Genomic DNA, 17512 nt, shown 5'->3' on the forward strand with positions numbered 1-17512 from the left:
GCGCATCCTGCATCTAGCAGAAGGAAAAAAAACACTACAAACCACGACAAACACGACGAAAAAAAGGCTTTTCCAATCATTTCACCATTTAGCAGGCGCTCGTAAGCGTAAAACTTTATCCAAGAAAATCGCTACCCCCGTACACCAGCTGCACCACGACACAGCAGCAGCAGCAGCAGCAGCAGCAGCAACCATTAAGCGGCTGCTCTCGATCGCCCATTACCGCCATCGATAATGAGAGATAACAGCAGTGGCGCCGAAGCCCGGCCAGCATTCGAGTGCGCGCCCCGCAACATAAAACAAAAGCACACGCGCGCGCTGAGTGCTTTAAAAAGGAAAAGCTCTTGCCTGAGCAAGAGTAGCAAGAGACGCTGAGGGTCGGGTCGTGTCGGCAGCCCAGCGGAAGAGAAGGAAAAGTTTTCCCCCTCACCCGATAAATGTACCGGAAGAAGGAAGGAAGAAGGAGAAGCGACGTGATGGAATGCTTTACAAAGATGGTGACTTTATTTCACCATAAATACTATTGCTGTGGGATTCAAAGTAGATGGATGAATGTAATGCTGGTTTAATGAAAAGCAACTCCCGGTCGAGCCGAGTGAGAAATGGCTTCTAAAATACACGTGCAGAGAGGTAAGGAAATTCGCGTCATTTCAAGGGAGTTGGGTGGGAAAAGAACCTTTTCATTTTTTAAATACAATTCAGTTTTTTTCCTTCTTTCAATCTTCCTTAACTCACAAAAGTGTCGAAAGCGAGATGGTTTCTACCCTGCCTGGTGTATGGGAAAAAGGTGGTACCGGTTGCGAGCTGGCCACCATTTTGCATTGTGTCGTTTGCCGCCGGGGTCAAAAGATTGGTCAGTTTGCAAATGGGAACCATTAGGAAATGTGACGTTTGGCGTAGGTCCCTCCGCCCACGGGCGTTCAGTTTTGGGTTGGGAAGCAAAAAAATCACTCCCTCCCTTACACACACACACACATACACACAATGAAACACAATTTAATTTATGCATCACTAAAAATAATGGCCTTCTCCCTGGGCCTCCCACCGTTCGTAGCGAATCGCGATGTGCGCGACGTGACGGTTGATGGTGTTTATTGAGAATGGGTTCGGGAATGGGCATTAAACAAAAACGTACACTCATACACACATACACATACAACATAGGAAACAATGGATGGTCGGAACGCGCGAGCGTGAAGGAAGGATGGAAGGAAAATAATGGAACAAACGACTGAACGGAAATGACATTCAAACTTACGCTGGAAGTTCCCCGACCGCCGCTCCGCTGTTTTGGGTTTTTGTGTTTTTGCATTTTTTTTTTGTGTTTTTGAGGATTTCGTTTTACATTTATTAAGAGTGTGGTATATTTTTTGTGCGTTTGCCGATTCATTGACGAACAACCATGGTAGTTGTGTTGAGAAAAAGAGAGGGAGAGAGAAAAGAAACGAGAAACAAATGAAGTGATTTGGTGTGCAGGTGCGCTCGTTCTTTTCACACGTTGCCGATGAAGTAACACGTGCTCTTTGCTCAATAAATATTTTTTAGAACATTTTTTGTATGATTGTTTCTTGAGAACCGTTTTGGAACATTAACTTCTTGCTTCTTGGGTTAGTTTGGGGGGCAAAACAATGGAATGGATTTCATTTACTCGTTGCTCTTGGAGGTTTAATGCTTTCTAATGATGTTTTCTTTCGTTGTTGTACATAATTTTCAACTCTTTTTTTATGAGAAATGTAATGTAAAAGGCCTCTAATTAATGGCTTAAGCCACAAATTAATTTTAACGATCGATTACAGGAGTTACTTGAATTCGCCGTTGATGAGTGAAGTCAAACTACACAACTCAACTCGTAACGGTTGCTTTCAAACAGTACAGCAACACAAACAAACATTGAAGCACATATATTGAAGCTTTCTTATTATTAATTTAAATGTCTCTGTTTTTTTTTGTAATTTTACCCGCTTTTTAGTATTTTAATTTTACGATTTTATGGCAAAGCTTTGCCGGGTAAACAACAGTGACCGGTGATGCGTTAAACAGTGCGTACAAGCAACGGGCTACAACATGGAAACGCTTTGCAACACATACACATTGCTAGCAACAGATTCGTTCTACTCACTCTGGAGGCGTTCCTCGTAGGCTGAACGACGTAAAGGACACATCGACACGCTGCCCGGGACCTGCTAGGAAGATGTACAGACACTGTCGCGAGTGATTGCTCGGGTTGGAGAGCATCGGGGCGCTAAACGTTCCGTTGGATGGTCCACCAGCCCGGGACACGAACGTCTGGTCACATTCTGCGTTGCGGCGACAGCGGCGGCGGGCGTTTACGACGAAACGAAAGGCAAAGAAACGAAAAAAAAGGAAGATAGAAAAATGGTTAAGTAAATGGCACACGCTATTATTGCATTATCGCTCCACCCTGTCCGGACTGGGCAACTTCGGCTCAACTCAACCGCCCACGTGATTTCGCTTGCATACTAATACACACGCACACACACACACACACACACACACACACACACACACACACACACACACACACACACATCCACACATATGCGCTGATCGGTTGAGATGAAAGCTGGCATGAAGGAAAATGGAAATAATTCGGTTCGATAAACCGGTTGATGATGTGTTTTTACTTGGCGCAATCCGGTTAGGGAGCTAAATGTACTAACAGCTGCCATCACACGGTGGCACGGTGGGTTGCCTGTTTTTACATATTTGCTTTCAATCTAAAGAAAACACTCTTACATACGCTTACACACACTCACACACACACTACTAAATACAGAATGAATGAAAGCTAAAACACTTACTACGGAAAGCAATGATATTTTACACCAATTTGTCAGATTGCGAGTGTAACATTGCCGTTATTAATTGTGTTTATAAATTTTACAACATGTGAAACCTCCAATGTCCCCGCGTGGAGTGTGTGAAAGTTGAAGCATTGCGCTTAAATTACGACAAGCGGTCCCCAACAAGCACCAGAAGAGAAGAGAAAGGACGCCCCCAGCCATCCTGCCCCAAACGACGTGTGTACATGTTCCCTTCGGCCCGAACCACGTGCCCCCGGTTCCCTACAGCATCAACCCATGGCAGCAACAAATTACAACGACATATCGAAAGCACTCTAATGAGCTACTAACTAACGACAGCAAAGAAAAACTACAACATACGACACAATTCGCCCAATCTCTACGGTAAACGAAACGCAACAAATACAGCTGTGTGTGAGTGTGTGTGTGTGTGTGTGTGTGGCTGGCAGGGTGGTTGGCAGGTGTGTGCAGCGTGTGCAAGTTTAAAAAAGCTACAATTAGTCACTCTTTCAGTCGGAACCAGCAAGGCTGGAAATGGAAACTAAAAGTTCGATCGGAATATAAATACTTTCGCACACACACGCACACACTCACACAAAGCCACACTCAGTATAAAATTAAATTTGCATGTTGTGTTTGTGTGTATGTGTGTGTGTTTGTGTGTGTGTGTGTGTGTGTGTGTTGAACCGCAAAAGAAAAACAGACAAAAACAACTAGAACAAATGAGGCACAACCGAAAACGTGGCATGTCGGGTGGAAAACACATAACCTTCAAACAACAGTGATTTATTTGTAACTAGTGCACAAAGGTGGGTCGGATGTAGGGGGAGCGGGTGCGATTTGCGAACACAGCACGCAGGCTTTAGAAAATGGTACCCAACAGTAGCAATACTGATTTGCTGTTATTTGCTGTTTGAGTCGTTTTGGTTTGCTTTTCTTTGAGACGCAAGCTACAATACCCAGCCCGGAATCGAACCCGCCTGACCAATGCGCGGTGAGAGTACATCGAAACGTGAGGCAAAACACAGGGCATTAAAAACTAACGAATTTCGGTGAGAGATGCAAACAAGACAAGATCGTACGAAACAACGGTTTGAGATGAGAAAAAACAAACAAACAAAGAGACAAAGAGTATGAACAATACAAAACCAATAACCCGATCTTGCTCGTGTGTTGGCGGCCACAACCAAGAACAATGAGAAACGCAAACAAGGTGGTAGCGGTTAGAGTAGTATTAGAAAATGGAAAGTGAACACATACTTGGCGCCTTTGTGGGTCGCGACAATGGCTCCAAATACTGCACCATCGAGATGCGGGACCGCGTGTCCGTGTACGCACTGGCGGCAATGTGCCGCTCGACATCTACGTCGTCGGAGGCCACTGGAAGAAGTGGGGGGGGGGGGGGAGGAGAGCCGGGAGAATGCGTGTGAGAATCGGGAAGAGACACATTTAGTAGGATGGTTTTACTCTGCACGTGGGGAATGGAGGTGTGAAATTGAAGACGGATGTGTAAGGTGTGTGTGTGTGTGTGTGTGTGTGTGTGTGTGTGTGTGTGTGTGTGTGGATAGAGCTTAACGCTGTAAGCCTATGAAGAACATGTCAGACATTTAAGACAAATCCGACAGATTATGAAGATTAAAGTAGATTTCGCTGTAGAGCATCATTTTGAAACGAAAATATTGTGTTACTTAGAAGAGCAGGAATGTCCTATCTGTACAGGTTGGTGGATCTGTTGGCATCCCAAGGTCTCACTTTACCCAGGATATCATAGCATCAAATCGTAAGCATTTCAGCAATTTTATCCCAGAATGACTTCAATAAAAACACCAACAGGTGACATTGAAGATCCTCCCGAGGCATATATCGCCCAACCCAAAGCTTATTTCATCCTCGTCAACTTATCTTCCCCCTATCCCCTCATCAAAATAAATGCTTATTTGTTCATTTCACTTGCTACTCTCGAAAGATTTAATGTTCAATATTCCGGAATTTCCATGCTCAAACTAATCCTCACCCATCAAACTACCGTTTCCACCTACATAACCAGAAACGTCGTGGCGAACGCTTCCACGTGAATTCGATCCGGCAGCGCCTGGCCAAGACATTCCAACAACAGCGGCGTGCCCATCACACTCTTCCGATAGTCCTCGAACGAAATCGCCCCGTCCCGATCCAGGTCCAGCCGCGTCATCAAGATGTCGACCAGATCCTTCACCGCCTCATCGACGCCTTCCTCCTGCCGGACGCAGCCCCTCATCAGCACCATCAGGAAGTCGCGCCGGATCATGCCCTCGCGCTGGATGTCGTACACCCGGTAGCAGTACTGGATCTTCTCCTCGAGCGTACCGCGCACGTACAGCGACACCATCCGGGCCCACGTTTCCATCGACACGTGCGCGCTATTTCCCCCGTCCAGCGCGGCGTAGATGCGCCGTATCACCGCCATATCCGTAATGCCGAACGCCGTATCGAACACGGTCGTGAGCTGCTGGCGCGAGATTTGTCCCCCGGCCGCGTCCGGATCGTTCTTCAGTATCTTGTAGTACAGCAGCAGCACCACCTCCAGCTCCTGGTGGGTGAAGTGGGTCGAGCGGGCCAACCGCTTCACCAGACCGCTCACCTTGCTCAGAAACCGGATCTCCTCCGCCGTGTCGAGTGTCACGTCTAGATTCATGGTCCCCCGGAACGACACCCCGGGTGCAAAGCTTCCTCTTTCCCAACGCCCAACTTGTAGCGTTGACGAACGCGATGACTAGCACAGCCTACTACGCTGTCACCAGACTCCTTCGCGAAAGGTATCTTTTTACCAAAGAAAATGGCACACAGGTGTTTTCTAAAAAGTTGTACTCTAGCGAACTGTGAACTGGCAAAGTTTTGGTGCGGAATGAACGCACTCCCTCCCCCCACACACACTAACCACTCTTTCCAACCACCAACGAAAACGATGGATGCGCCGAAAGATCTTCAGAAGAAGCACGGTTATTACTAGCGCTTCGTATTTTTTACGATGCAATTGATATTAATTTCCCTGCCTTGTCCACCCCGTGCGAGTGGCGCTGTACTTGCAGGAGTTTTCGTGAAAGCAAGCCGCAGGTACAGGAAAACTTTGTCCTCCAGCCCGTACTGGAGCGCAGCTTGGAGTCTGTGCCCGGGTGCCGTTCACCGCCAACTTCATCAAGGCCACCTGCTGCTATTTGGTAAATTGAATTAACCTTCTTAATATCGTCCCTTTTTGCTGAGTGCCATCCCTCACTTCTCTAACCACGCTCGTCCACCTCACTGTGTGTGTGTGTATGTGTATGTGCCTCTCACGATACGATAACTTTTCCCACTTGATGACCGGCACGACCTCTCGAACGCCTTCGTCCCTTTCGGCTCGAGAGTATGTCTATTCCATTTCCATAATTACGGCGCGTCCCAAATTTTCATCAAATCATCCACTTTCTCCCAACACACACACACATACACACACACGCGTACCGACCCGTGCTAGCAATTTCGAATGTCTCTATATCTCGCACCACAGGCAGCAATTTGTCCGAATTCGCTCCACCTTCTCCCGACAGACGCCATACAAACGCTCACCCCTCGAACCGTGTCACCTTAAAGCCTCTCTGGCTGGCGTTTAAATGTTGATGCAAAGTTTTTCATCCCGCCTGCCGCACACGAAACAGGACAGGAAACAAGGGAACGCTTCGGGTAATAAACTTCTAATTGGAAATCCATAATTCACGGCGCTACATCGGTGCCGAGGAGAACGTGGAGAGGTAATGGGCGTCCCGGTGCCTATTGCTTTTTTCCACGGGAGGAAGGTTGTGATGCAAATGAGGTAGTGACGGGGGTTTGAAGCGATGCTGTGTGGGTTTTGCTTCACATTGCAAAAGGATTAATCGGTCGGGCGATTCGTAGGGCTAGGGCACAAACACACATAGAGAGAGAACCTGGAGCGAAACCTGGTAAGTCGGCCGTGTCAAACCAGCCCCGTAAATCACTTAATCCGGCACGTAATCCGAAATGTTCGCCCGCGATTGCCAAGTGTTTATCATAATTCACACACAGCGTCAGCGCGTGCACACGGTGTGGAAAACAAAAGTTGTCCCGAAGCGAAGCGGGATATACAGCAACGCATCGAAAAATAAATCCTGCCGCTGGCCCTTCACAGGTCTTCATTGACCGAGCAGGCTTATGCGAGAGCTCTGATGTGAGTTAATGAATTCGTTCCTCCCTATTTTGGTCGATAAAGTCGGACTCAAACCAGCATTAAATCCAGTGAACGAGCTCAACTCTCTAGAAACATCCCAATGACACAGAAGCTCGATATTTCATTACATACTGTCAATAGTTCCTTCACGAAACTTACAAAAACGGATAAAGTTGGAAGCATGTCACTAGAATTTCCCCCGTTCATATACACCTAACAAGACCGCCAACCAGTGATTAAGATCCTTTCGCTGTGCTTTCAAAAGTGCGAAAGTTTGAAACACTTGGCACTCAGCTCGCCTCCTCTCCATCCCATGCGCCACTTCCCAGACCCCGTTCAATCCGTGTACCGGAACAGTTTATGATGGAACTTAAATTGCGCTTCCGTTTGGCCTCCGGGGTCGCGTTGACAGTTTTTCATCTCTCCCAACCCCAATTGGCAAGTGGTGCTTCTGAGCGTGTGTGTGTGAATGCGTGGGTATAGGGAGGACCGTGATGATTATTCAGTGACAATATTTCTTCACCGCATGCTTCCGCACCGTACCCCCCATTGTCACCCGGCGTGCAACATTTTGCGTGTGGAATCGGATGTTATTTATATTCAAATTAGGTAACACACTCACGTGCCATCGAAAGAGCGGGTACGCCCGTGCACGATGAAGCTACGCATATACGCACAAACACACACATACACACATCAACATATACTAAATTGCCTTCCCGAGCCGTGTCGGAAATCCGGTCAAACTGGCGGAAGCGGCGGCTGCAAACAGTTGACGTTGACGGCGGGCATGGAGCTTGAAACGGGTTGGATGTTTTTTTTTTTTTGTTTCCCGCGTGCTATCTATTCCCTTCCACCTTTTCCAAAGGGACACGGTTACACGTCAACAGGGCGATATTTGAATGTCTAATATCGCGCAAAGCGCCGCAATCCGCTCAAACCAGCCGTGCGGGAGAATGATTGGTGAGGCAATCTTTCACAATTCACGCGCAAAATAAAACAATAACCTTGTTTGTGCCAAAGAGCTGGATTTATTTATTTACTAGCCTCTAATACCAGATTGCGAAAAAAGCTTCCTTTGCTGTTGCATGTTCACGCCCAACCAAGCGAGGGGGCAGCAGCAAAAGAAAGCAGCGCAAAAGTCCCTTCCACAGCAGGGCGCAACAACAGTAAAAGCTCATAACTCTTTTCCGCGCATGTTTTGCGTGATTGTCGGTTTGACGGTGGGGTGATTGGTTTTTGCGGGGGGCACACTGATTGGATAGTCGAACATTGAAACAAGTTGATTGCCTTTTTTGAGGCAAATTTCAAACTAAATTTTACACAACATCACATCACGCTTGCTTCTATTCGCGGAAGAACGAAATTCAACATCCCAATCAAAATGTCATCCAGCTATACTTTCACAACAAGTTCACTGTTCTGAAAGGAAAGCTTTTTAATTATTGCACTACACACCACTATGCTGTCATGAATATTATCATTAAAAGCTGTTCTTACAATTTCTCCACCTAAATCAAAGTGACACATTCGTCCATTCATTTCCATTCCATTTAATTTCTCATCTAAATCAAATTAAAATCGAACCTAAACCCCCCAATGCGGCTACACTTTAAGTAATGAGGCAGCTCATCGACACGTCCCACTTCAATCTCTCTTTCCCTTTTTGCCGCTATTGCTTTCTAGTTAAGAGACCCTAAGCATTGGCAAAATCACAGCCACAATTCCTGAAAACTTCAATACCTTCAGCTAATGAAATCCGCAAGCGATACAGTGCCATCGTACCGAAACCGTCTGAATAATTTAAATTCAATCAACATATACCCTTCCCCACTGTGTATGTGTGTGTGTACTGGAAATAGTGGCTGTAAGTAGGACGGCACGAGCCAACGGGTACATTTCAAGCTGATACAGTTCGAAATTGGGTCAAATTAAGGATCTTGGCCAGTTCGTTGTCACCTTCTGTTTTATGGACTGAACAGCGTTTGTCGTTCAACAGTAAGCTCAAATGTCAGCTATAGCTCGTTTGTGTAACAGTGTGCCTGTGTGTGTGTGTGTGTGTGTGTGTGTGTGTGTGTGTGTGTGTGTGTGTGTGTGTGTGTGTTTGCAAAATGTTAATACCGGTCAGTGCTGACCGTCACCAGAAGCCGAAGTGCTAGTGAATAATTGATGCTAATCAATCGAAACTGGCAGCTACACGATCCGGTTTCCTGAACCATCAAGAGGGTTGATGATTCGCAGGGGAACATTGCGAACTTCATAAGGTCAGGGCCATATTGTTCTACAAGACTTTGTTGTTACTTTTTGCACCTTGTTGGCGAGTGTTGTTTGATGGTTATAGATACAATGTTAGTGCATGTAAGCGTTAAAAAATTGGGCCGACGATGAAAATTATTGTAATGCTAGATAGGATAACCTTATTGCAATTTAAACATCATCACATATCCATGGAGTTGTTGAGTACTTTTTCCATACTACAACGTTTTATGTAGCTCATTGAAACGCAAAACCATACAACCAACTAGTGACATCGTTTTCCTCTGCCTTACGTTATTTCAAGCACTGAATCGGAGCAGAATGCTTTCCATATCATCGCATAAAAGTGAATAAAAATAGCAACTATTTGACTCGAGCTAACCTACTGAAATATTTCCATTCCTTCCTTGTACTCCCTTGTCCATCATCCAGCAGACAACATCCGTCAAAAAGCATTCGGAAACATTTGCCCTTACCGCGGGGTAACCAAACCTACGCACTAGACCGGGAAACCGGCACGTGTGTGTGTGTGTGTGTGTGTGTGTACCGGGATGCGTGATTGTTCCAGAAACACACACAAAAAAAAACATTCACTACAACAATCGTGCCTCCCGTTTTGCGGCGGAAGCATACTTGGGCGAGGTAAACCACCACACCGGGGATCGTAAAATATTTCAATAAACAAATTTCTTACCACACGTGGTGGCGTGGCGGTCGCAGCGATCCGCCATTCGCTAAAAAGCTCCAAACCCAACAGACCACGGGTTTGTGGCTCTTGTTTTTGCTCCCATTGCGAAAGCTCAATGAATTGCAAAAAATGAGGGAAAACAAATACCCTAACATGTGTACGCAACGCTTTTGTGACTACATAAAAACGGAGATTGTGCGTGTGCTTGAGGATGTAGGTTAAAGGAGTGTGGGGAAGTACCGAAAAATATCCCACACACACACACGCACACACTACCCGGTGGGCAGAAAGGCGATTGAACAAAACAAAAATAGGAACATAAAATACAACATCCTAACCGAGCTCGTTTTCCCGTGATCTCGTGGCCGACCTCAACGTTTGCGCAAAACCAATCGAACCAACGATTGTTCAATGTCCCCTGGAGTGGAATCTTTGGTGGGGTCTCCCTGCCCCTGTCATACGAGTGTTTTGGTGCTTTTTTGCCAATTCTTTCAAACAGTTTCAAACGTGAGATGAATTACTTATCAAATCTAAACACACATACAGTTGTGTAGCGCAGTCTCTTCTACATCACGCCGCAATCCTAGAAAGCTTCCCTTCATTCTTTGGCTAGTAGGGCGATGTTTTGAACTTACCTGAAAATAGAAGAAATAAACAGAAAAAACTTCATTAATAAAAATGGCTCTTCCTACTGCTTGCACAAACAGCGACCCACCGCAGGACCAAATTAATACAGGTGTGGAAATTTGCGGTAAAATTGAAATCCGTTTCCATTGTCCAAGGTCCATCCTCGGCAGCCTGACCCGAGCCGAAAACTCCCCGTTCCGAACGATAATAAATTACTGTTACGCACCACCGTTTCCTGCACCGACACCGCCTTCTTCCTCTCTAAGCTCGAGGGAAAAACGGTACCGTTTTTTATGCCAAACCCAACACCGCACGGTGGTATTGCAACAAGCGAAGGAAGAAACCCTGTCTGAAATTACACACTCACCCCGGGGCCCGGCGCGATACGATCAAGATCGATTGATTGTTGTTTGGAGGAAAGTTAATCTCGGTTCGATTAAAAATTTCTAATCTTCCGTACCTTACCTTTCACCGGGTTGCGCTACAAAAACAACACAATACACGGCAAAAGGGACAAGGAAAGGTGGCCGGGGTAAAAAAGGTACCCAAGCTGGCACATCTTTTCCCGATACTTAATCTTGTTGTGTTCTACTTTTTTGCTCCTGCACCTTTTTGTACCTTTTTTTTGCTTGGGAGGCCCCAGTTTTACGTCATCGGTTCGGTACGTTATCAGTATCTTCGGTTCAGGGCGATTTAAGGATGTGGGTTTGGGGTCCCTCCTCCCCTCGGGTCCCAGCTAGATTGCTCCCTGTGACAAACAGCGAACGTGAGCTGAAACCGGGACACACTCCCACTCCCAGTTGGCCGTCCGAAAAGGACATCTGCCGAGATAGGCAAGATACCAGCACGCGGCAAAGTAAAAACCCTTATCCGTCAAACCCGAATCGCAGGCGGGGAAAGCTACACCAACGGAAGCGAAAAACAGGAAAAAGGCGATGGAAATGGAATTGATTGTGATTAGAAGCGTTGACGTGGGTTACGGACTGCGTTTTGTGTTGGGCATGGGTGTACATCGGGCTGCTCGAGATCACTTCCCGAAACCCTGTGACTAAAGTTGAGTTATTGTAGGACTCTTCATAGACCACGCCAGCCCTCTTCATGCTTCACGCCGGGGCCGGGATGAAATTTTAACCAAACGTTCCTGTGCCCACATATCAAGATGGCACCCAATCCGACACACACACACACACACACACACACACACAAAGATACTCTGAAAGACTTTCCAATGCGTCCCATACTCGCCTCATCGCCCTGTCCGAGGGCGTCCGACAGGCAGTGCCGAATCGATTTACACTTCAACAGCTGCTCGAGTCGAACACGATCGACACATGGGTCCACCCCACCTGGTCCCTACCCCTCCCCGGCCACATGTAACAGAAGATGCGATATCGATTCATCTCCCAGCGGACAGACGACAAGTGCATGAGCATCGACGTACTTCAAAACCCGTGGCCCGTCCCACCGAGCGAAAATCCAATCACACCGCACCACGATACACTGTTGCCGTGCGCTTCCAGGCCCTGCCCTGTGCGCATCAAATGGGCCAATATTTTCATCCCGTTTAGGTAAGCTGGGTACGGATTTCTTTACACACTCACACACACATGCACGTTGCGCATCGCGTGGGAAGAGGAACTGCAGTTCGATGATTTTCATTGACACAGCGCTGCGTTACTGATAAGCCGGTACATCCTTTTGCACGTCGGTGGCGATGAGACTTTGGCTTCACTTTGGCTTCGATGCTTGCGACCGAGGGACGAGCGCGGATGGCTGTAACAGTGCTCGAGGACACTCGACACGCTCGGGAAACCTGATGAATGAAGCTGATTGAATGTTGATTGAATGGATTGCTTCATTTCGTTCGCTGATGACCAGAGTTTCATTTTCGTTCGGGCTGCTGCTTCTCGGTTGGCTTGGTATGGCTGCGAAGCGGACTGTAAAGCAAATCGGGGCAAATTCTATAGCCTTTCAGTACAGTTTTCATTTTGTAAGCCTGAGTTTTATTTTTCCGAGCAGTTTGTGATTTTCCAGTAAGAGCCTTCTGCTTCAAAAGGCATTTTTACGGCATGAGTGAGGTGGCATTTGTCCAGCGTTTCATGCATATGGTGTGTTAAAAGCGTGCTTTGACACGTTAATGTAACTACCAAACGTTTAATTCAAGCTAAATGAACTAAACTAAAACAACTCTTTTAAAATTAATAAAAAAGCAACTTTTCCAAGATTAATGTATGTTTCATACACGAATTCTTTGATCTATGCAACTCACAGTAAATCAATTATTAATTTCGTTTACCATTTACTGGATGAATGCATTCAAAATTTTCATTATTCTTCTCATGAACTGGGCTTTCTCTTGCCTAGATTCAACCATTTGCTTTAAAAGCTGGAACAGAAAAAGGGTCCACAAATTCTATACCTACAATCTGCCATAACCTTCCATCACTTTAACTCATCTGACAGTGGCAGAGAAATGTTACTTCTGAGTTTCCATTCTATTTCTTTCAGCCTCGTTTTCAGCCTCCATTCCACTTTGCCATACCAACTCACTCGTTACACCGCTCATCCGCAAATAAAGGAAAGGAAATTAAACCATCGCTCAAACTCCTACAGCATGCACCTCGTTGCCTTGTGCTTCCCGGGAAGAATGTCCCATCAGCAGGAACCGTGTTGCAGGAACCCGCCTCAAAAGTGGGTCTCTCGCTCTCGCAATGAAACGGTAATGAAGCATCCATCCATCCAACCGTCCATCTAGTGTCAACCGAGTCGGAACGAAACCTGTGGAGACTTGCCGCTGAAGACGTGTGTATGTATAAGTGTGTGTGTTTTTACCGGAACACATTCTCCAACCTGTAACACAATGAAATAGAAGATCTCGTCGCACAGGTACGTTTCGATCGTCTAATTGCGTCCCATCGTACCTCGCTTCGCTACGCAGGCTGATCCCGCAAGTGTATGAGCCGGAATATCCGGACGGAAAGAACCAACGGCACAGGATCAATGCTCGATATTCCCCGCTGAAGATAAATATTTGTTGTTTGTCAAACATAATTTTTGATGGATTTCTCTGGGCGCGAAGAATCACAGGCGCTCACAGGAAGCACAACAGTTTCCTCGTTTGCCGTGCGACATCGTGTGCCCAGGGAACGCAAATACTGCCACCGCTGCAAATAGCTGCCTGTACAAACTGGCTGGATATTGTGCGGTTTCACTTGTTTGATGCAAGATTAAAGAGATTCAAGGAAGTGACATTTTCAATGATATCTTGTAGAAAATCATTTGCAAACTGTTTTGAACACTGTGCAGTTAATTTCGCTTCTTAATTGTCGTTGATTGTGCGTTGGGGAAAAACACGAAACAAACATCTTTCTTTTCCATTACTCGGAAGATACCGTAGCAAGTGCCGTACGCCGTACGATCCAATTGTTTTCTCGCACACGCTAACTGACTAGCGAGGCCACGCTCCGGCAATATTTTCCAATAGCAACCATCAGCAACATACACGACACATACAGTAGCCTCCTTCGGGCAGGCGAGAGCACAGCAAGTGCCCAGTAAAAAGCTCACAACTGTCTGCGTTTATGACAGCTTTCCCTCCCTCGTGGGCAGGAAGTGGGAATGGACAACTGGCTTCACAGCTGCCCGTTGCTATCATGAATAATTTTACGATAAATTTCACACAACTATCCTTGAATGTGACAGCTTTGTGATGCTGCAGCCTGTAGCCTGTGAATTCTTACACACCGCTGGCCCCCCTCGCAATTGCTCATTCGTCTGAACAAAACATGCATTTAATCGTTCCATCGCTCCCAGAAACACACGCCAGACGTCTCGATCCTAGGAAAACATAACAACAGTGTGCATGATAGTATAGCTGTTTTCCCCCCCGTACGTGTGTGTGTTTTGAATTGGTTTGCGTCGATGTTTTTATTTAAAGCACCATTTCAACCATCACAGCGCTCGGTCACCGGTTTTATAAACCAAAACCGCCCAAGGATCGTTTAAACGGTAGAGAGCCAATAAAGCGGCCCAGCTCGAAGCCGCCAGAAGATTCACCCTCAAAATGAAGAATAAAAAACCACCTCCACCATCACAGAAAGCCTTTCTACAGCTTCCTGTCTGCTCGTTAAAGAGAGCGATGCCACAGTGTCCTTTCGGAATCGAAATCGGGGAGACAAAGTTTAAAATTAGATTTGCCCTGCCATGATGAAAGCGCACCAGGGCTGCGACACCGCTCAGCGCTTCTACCACACCATCATCATCGGCCATCGCCATCATCGTGCTCATCATGATACCGTACTTCACGAAGGGCCCCTTTTCATTGACGATGGGATCGTCGTGCGGTAATAAATGATTCACTTCGTCCCTCTGCCTTTTCTTTCGTTTTTGCACTGTGCTTGCAGCAAATAACAAAACAAAAAATGTGGCACCATGTCGTCACGGTGTGTGAATGGTTAATGGAGCCAAAGGGGTCAACGCTAAAAGGGGCTTCCGCATTGGCTTGGTTGGGATTGTGTAATAAGTAGCCATCACTGTCTAGAACCCTTTATTTTAGTACATTTTATCTAGTTCTTTTTTTGCGGTGCGAATCTATTAGAATCACTTTAAAAAGGTTATTTTGCTAAAGGACACTGAATTGGGGTGTGTAATATTGCTATTTAAATGATGTGTGAATCGAGATAGTAACCACCGGAGCCCATAAATAAGATGTCCTATTTTTGTCGTGCGGCCGTTCTAAAAGGCAATGTTTTCCGGGCCGCCTGCATGCTCGCAGCAAATATTAAACAAACTCTTGCTTGCTTACAAAGTTGAGCAAACAGAAAATAATAATCATCTCTTAAAGCTAACAAAGAACGCCGGCGAAACGCCGGCTCTCCATAATCTGGGATTTTATCTCCCCCGCCCCCCTCCTGCCATACTTTGCTTGTCTTTTGGGCTTCCTTATCAACGATTAGCGTCGAGCAAACGTAATCCTACTCCATTATGGTTGCCCATCCGTACATGAGTAGCTTCTCGCTCATCAACTCAACTACGTCACACAGCGATAAGCTCACCGCCCAACCCGAGCCCTTGGCGAGTAGAACAAAAAAAAGCACACGCTCACACACAAAACCCGGGCAAACACCAAAATCATCCACTGCCAAGTGCATTTGTTTGTGCTGTGTGTTCGCGCCGCCACTGAAACATCGCCCATGCTCCTCCGTCCTCGTCGACCATGATTATCGCTCGCAAGTGCCACACCCAAACGCACGAAACGAACCATCAAATCCACCCCCCCCCCCCCCCGAAAAACACGAGAAAAAATACGGCAGCAGAGGCGGACATGAGGTGCGGGTTTTTAAATATAGCGCCCCCGGAATCGGAGCTATTTGGTGAAAGCATTAAAAGCTCAACCCACGGTATTAGCCTAGTTCTCGGGAATAAAACAACAATAACAACAGCAGCAAAAACAGCACCGTGAGCATGCTGTGTGTATCAGTGTCCTCCCGCCATGGTTTTTGTCCATGGTGCTTGTCAGTATGCGCACACACTCACATACAAACACATTGACAAATGGAGACTCCTAGGGAAAATTGAGACACGCTTCACGCGTTGCTGCTCGCCATGGAGACGCCCAGTGGTTCACGGGCCGCAGAATTATTTTCATCGCAGATAAGTGCTCATTAAATGCTCGCAGATCTTTGCACATCGTTTTGTTTCTCCTCACCACGGGGAGGACCCACAATCCGTTCTGAATAGGGAAATAAATCTCAACCGAACAAAATGGAGGAAGAATCACAACGGCCACAGATCGTCGTCTTGCTGCTGCTGTCCCTTCTCGTGTTCCCAACTGTCGACGGCAGAAGCTTTTGTACGGAAGCGTGGCTGCAATGCTACCGGGAAGCGTTTCAAGCATTGTATAAGCTTGCAACGTTGGTTGGGTTTCTTTAAGAGAGTGTGCTTAACATCGGAGTGACCCATATAATACGCAACGCTAATCCACCGACGGTAGAGTTCCGAAAAGAAATTCCTTTTGCGCTTGTGCGTTTTGTTTAGCACAGTAGCATACTTTATATTGCTAGAACTTAGGCTGTATTAAATGCTAATAACTCTATTATGGCTGACATCTTGAATATTGCAGTCAGGATTTCAATTATCCTTACATTTCAGCTCTCTGAAACAGTTTAAATCATAAAATAGAAACTTCTCCAAATCGGTATGTGCTTTATTTTATATTTTATCATACAATAGTTGCCGTGTCGTGACGACTGGAAACATCATTTATATAACAATCAAGTATTCAATATCGATCGGTAATTTTTATATTCAAATTCATTCATATCAAAACACTCATGTGCAATGATTTATTTCATAGTTTATGATGAAACATACATCCTTACGATGAAACATCAGCTCTCCAGCTCCCATACAGCCACAACATTGTGGCGATACTACAATCAATCAACATTTGCTCAGTTAAGCGAAAAGCATGTGACAGTGTCATTGGACACCACAGCAACAACGCACCGAATTGTGTTGTATTATCACCACCACTGGCAACAAAAATGGGGTTTTGTCAGGAGACATAAAAGCCTACAAATTAGCTCCGGAAAGTGTGACCCCTTACCCAAGCCCCCCCTGGGGGGCCGTCGGCTGCAGTTTTGTCGAGTCATCTATTTTTGCTATTGTTTCTCTCTTGCCCACCATTTCTTATGGGTGCACGGTACGGTTTGGATGACTCTTCACTTTTGCCGAGCCGATCTGTTCCCTAATAATACTGTCAGTTTTGAACAGCCCGGCTCATTTATTTACCGTGCCAAATATAGCGAACCGAAAAAAACAAACAAACACATACACAGACACCAGCGGCAAAAAGGACTACGTCATACTGGGTACACGGTTCTTTGGGGTGTATATTTATTAAAGAGCTATTTT

At 46.1% G+C, this 17512-nt stretch overlaps 2 protein-coding genes across 18 annotated transcripts in view; both read right to left on the minus strand.

Moving 5' to 3' along the window:
- Positions 1-17512, minus strand: part of LOC1281762 (cubilin) — an 87408-nt gene that overhangs the window by 14092 nt on the left and 55804 nt on the right. For 15 of the 17 annotated variants that reach the window (XR_009765571.1, XM_061652287.1, XM_061652278.1 and 12 more), the window contains exons 5-7: positions 4086-4205; positions 2120-2297; positions 1259-1285 (exon numbers count right to left, since the gene is read on the minus strand). Coding sequence is in view for 16 of the 17 variants with exons in the window: in XM_061652287.1 (XP_061508271.1) it covers positions 1259-1285; positions 2120-2297; positions 4086-4205 (325 nt within the window). In the remaining variant the exon portion in view is untranslated. The remainder of the gene's footprint in view (positions 1-1258; positions 1286-2119; positions 2298-4085; positions 4206-17512) is intronic. The other 2 variants (XM_061652290.1, XM_061652289.1) reach the window with 2 other exon arrangements.
- Positions 4370-8431, minus strand: LOC1281761 (calaxin). Its single transcript, XM_061652297.1, has one exon. It carries the CDS (start codon positions 5497-5499, stop codon positions 4861-4863), a length of 639 nt encoding a protein of 212 aa, XP_061508281.1. The 5' UTR covers positions 5500-8431; the 3' UTR covers positions 4370-4860.

The sequence above is a fragment of the Anopheles gambiae genome, chromosome 2, assembly GCF_943734735.2.
Source record: "Anopheles gambiae chromosome 2, idAnoGambNW_F1_1, whole genome shotgun sequence".
Taxonomy (NCBI): domain Eukaryota; kingdom Metazoa; phylum Arthropoda; class Insecta; order Diptera; family Culicidae; genus Anopheles; species Anopheles gambiae.

Bases quoted from the DNA above. Each gene is read 5' to 3' on its own strand.
- LOC1281761 (XM_061652297.1), bottom strand. From the start codon at position 5,499: ATGAATCTAGACGTGACACTCGACACGGCGGAGGAGATCCGGTTTCTG.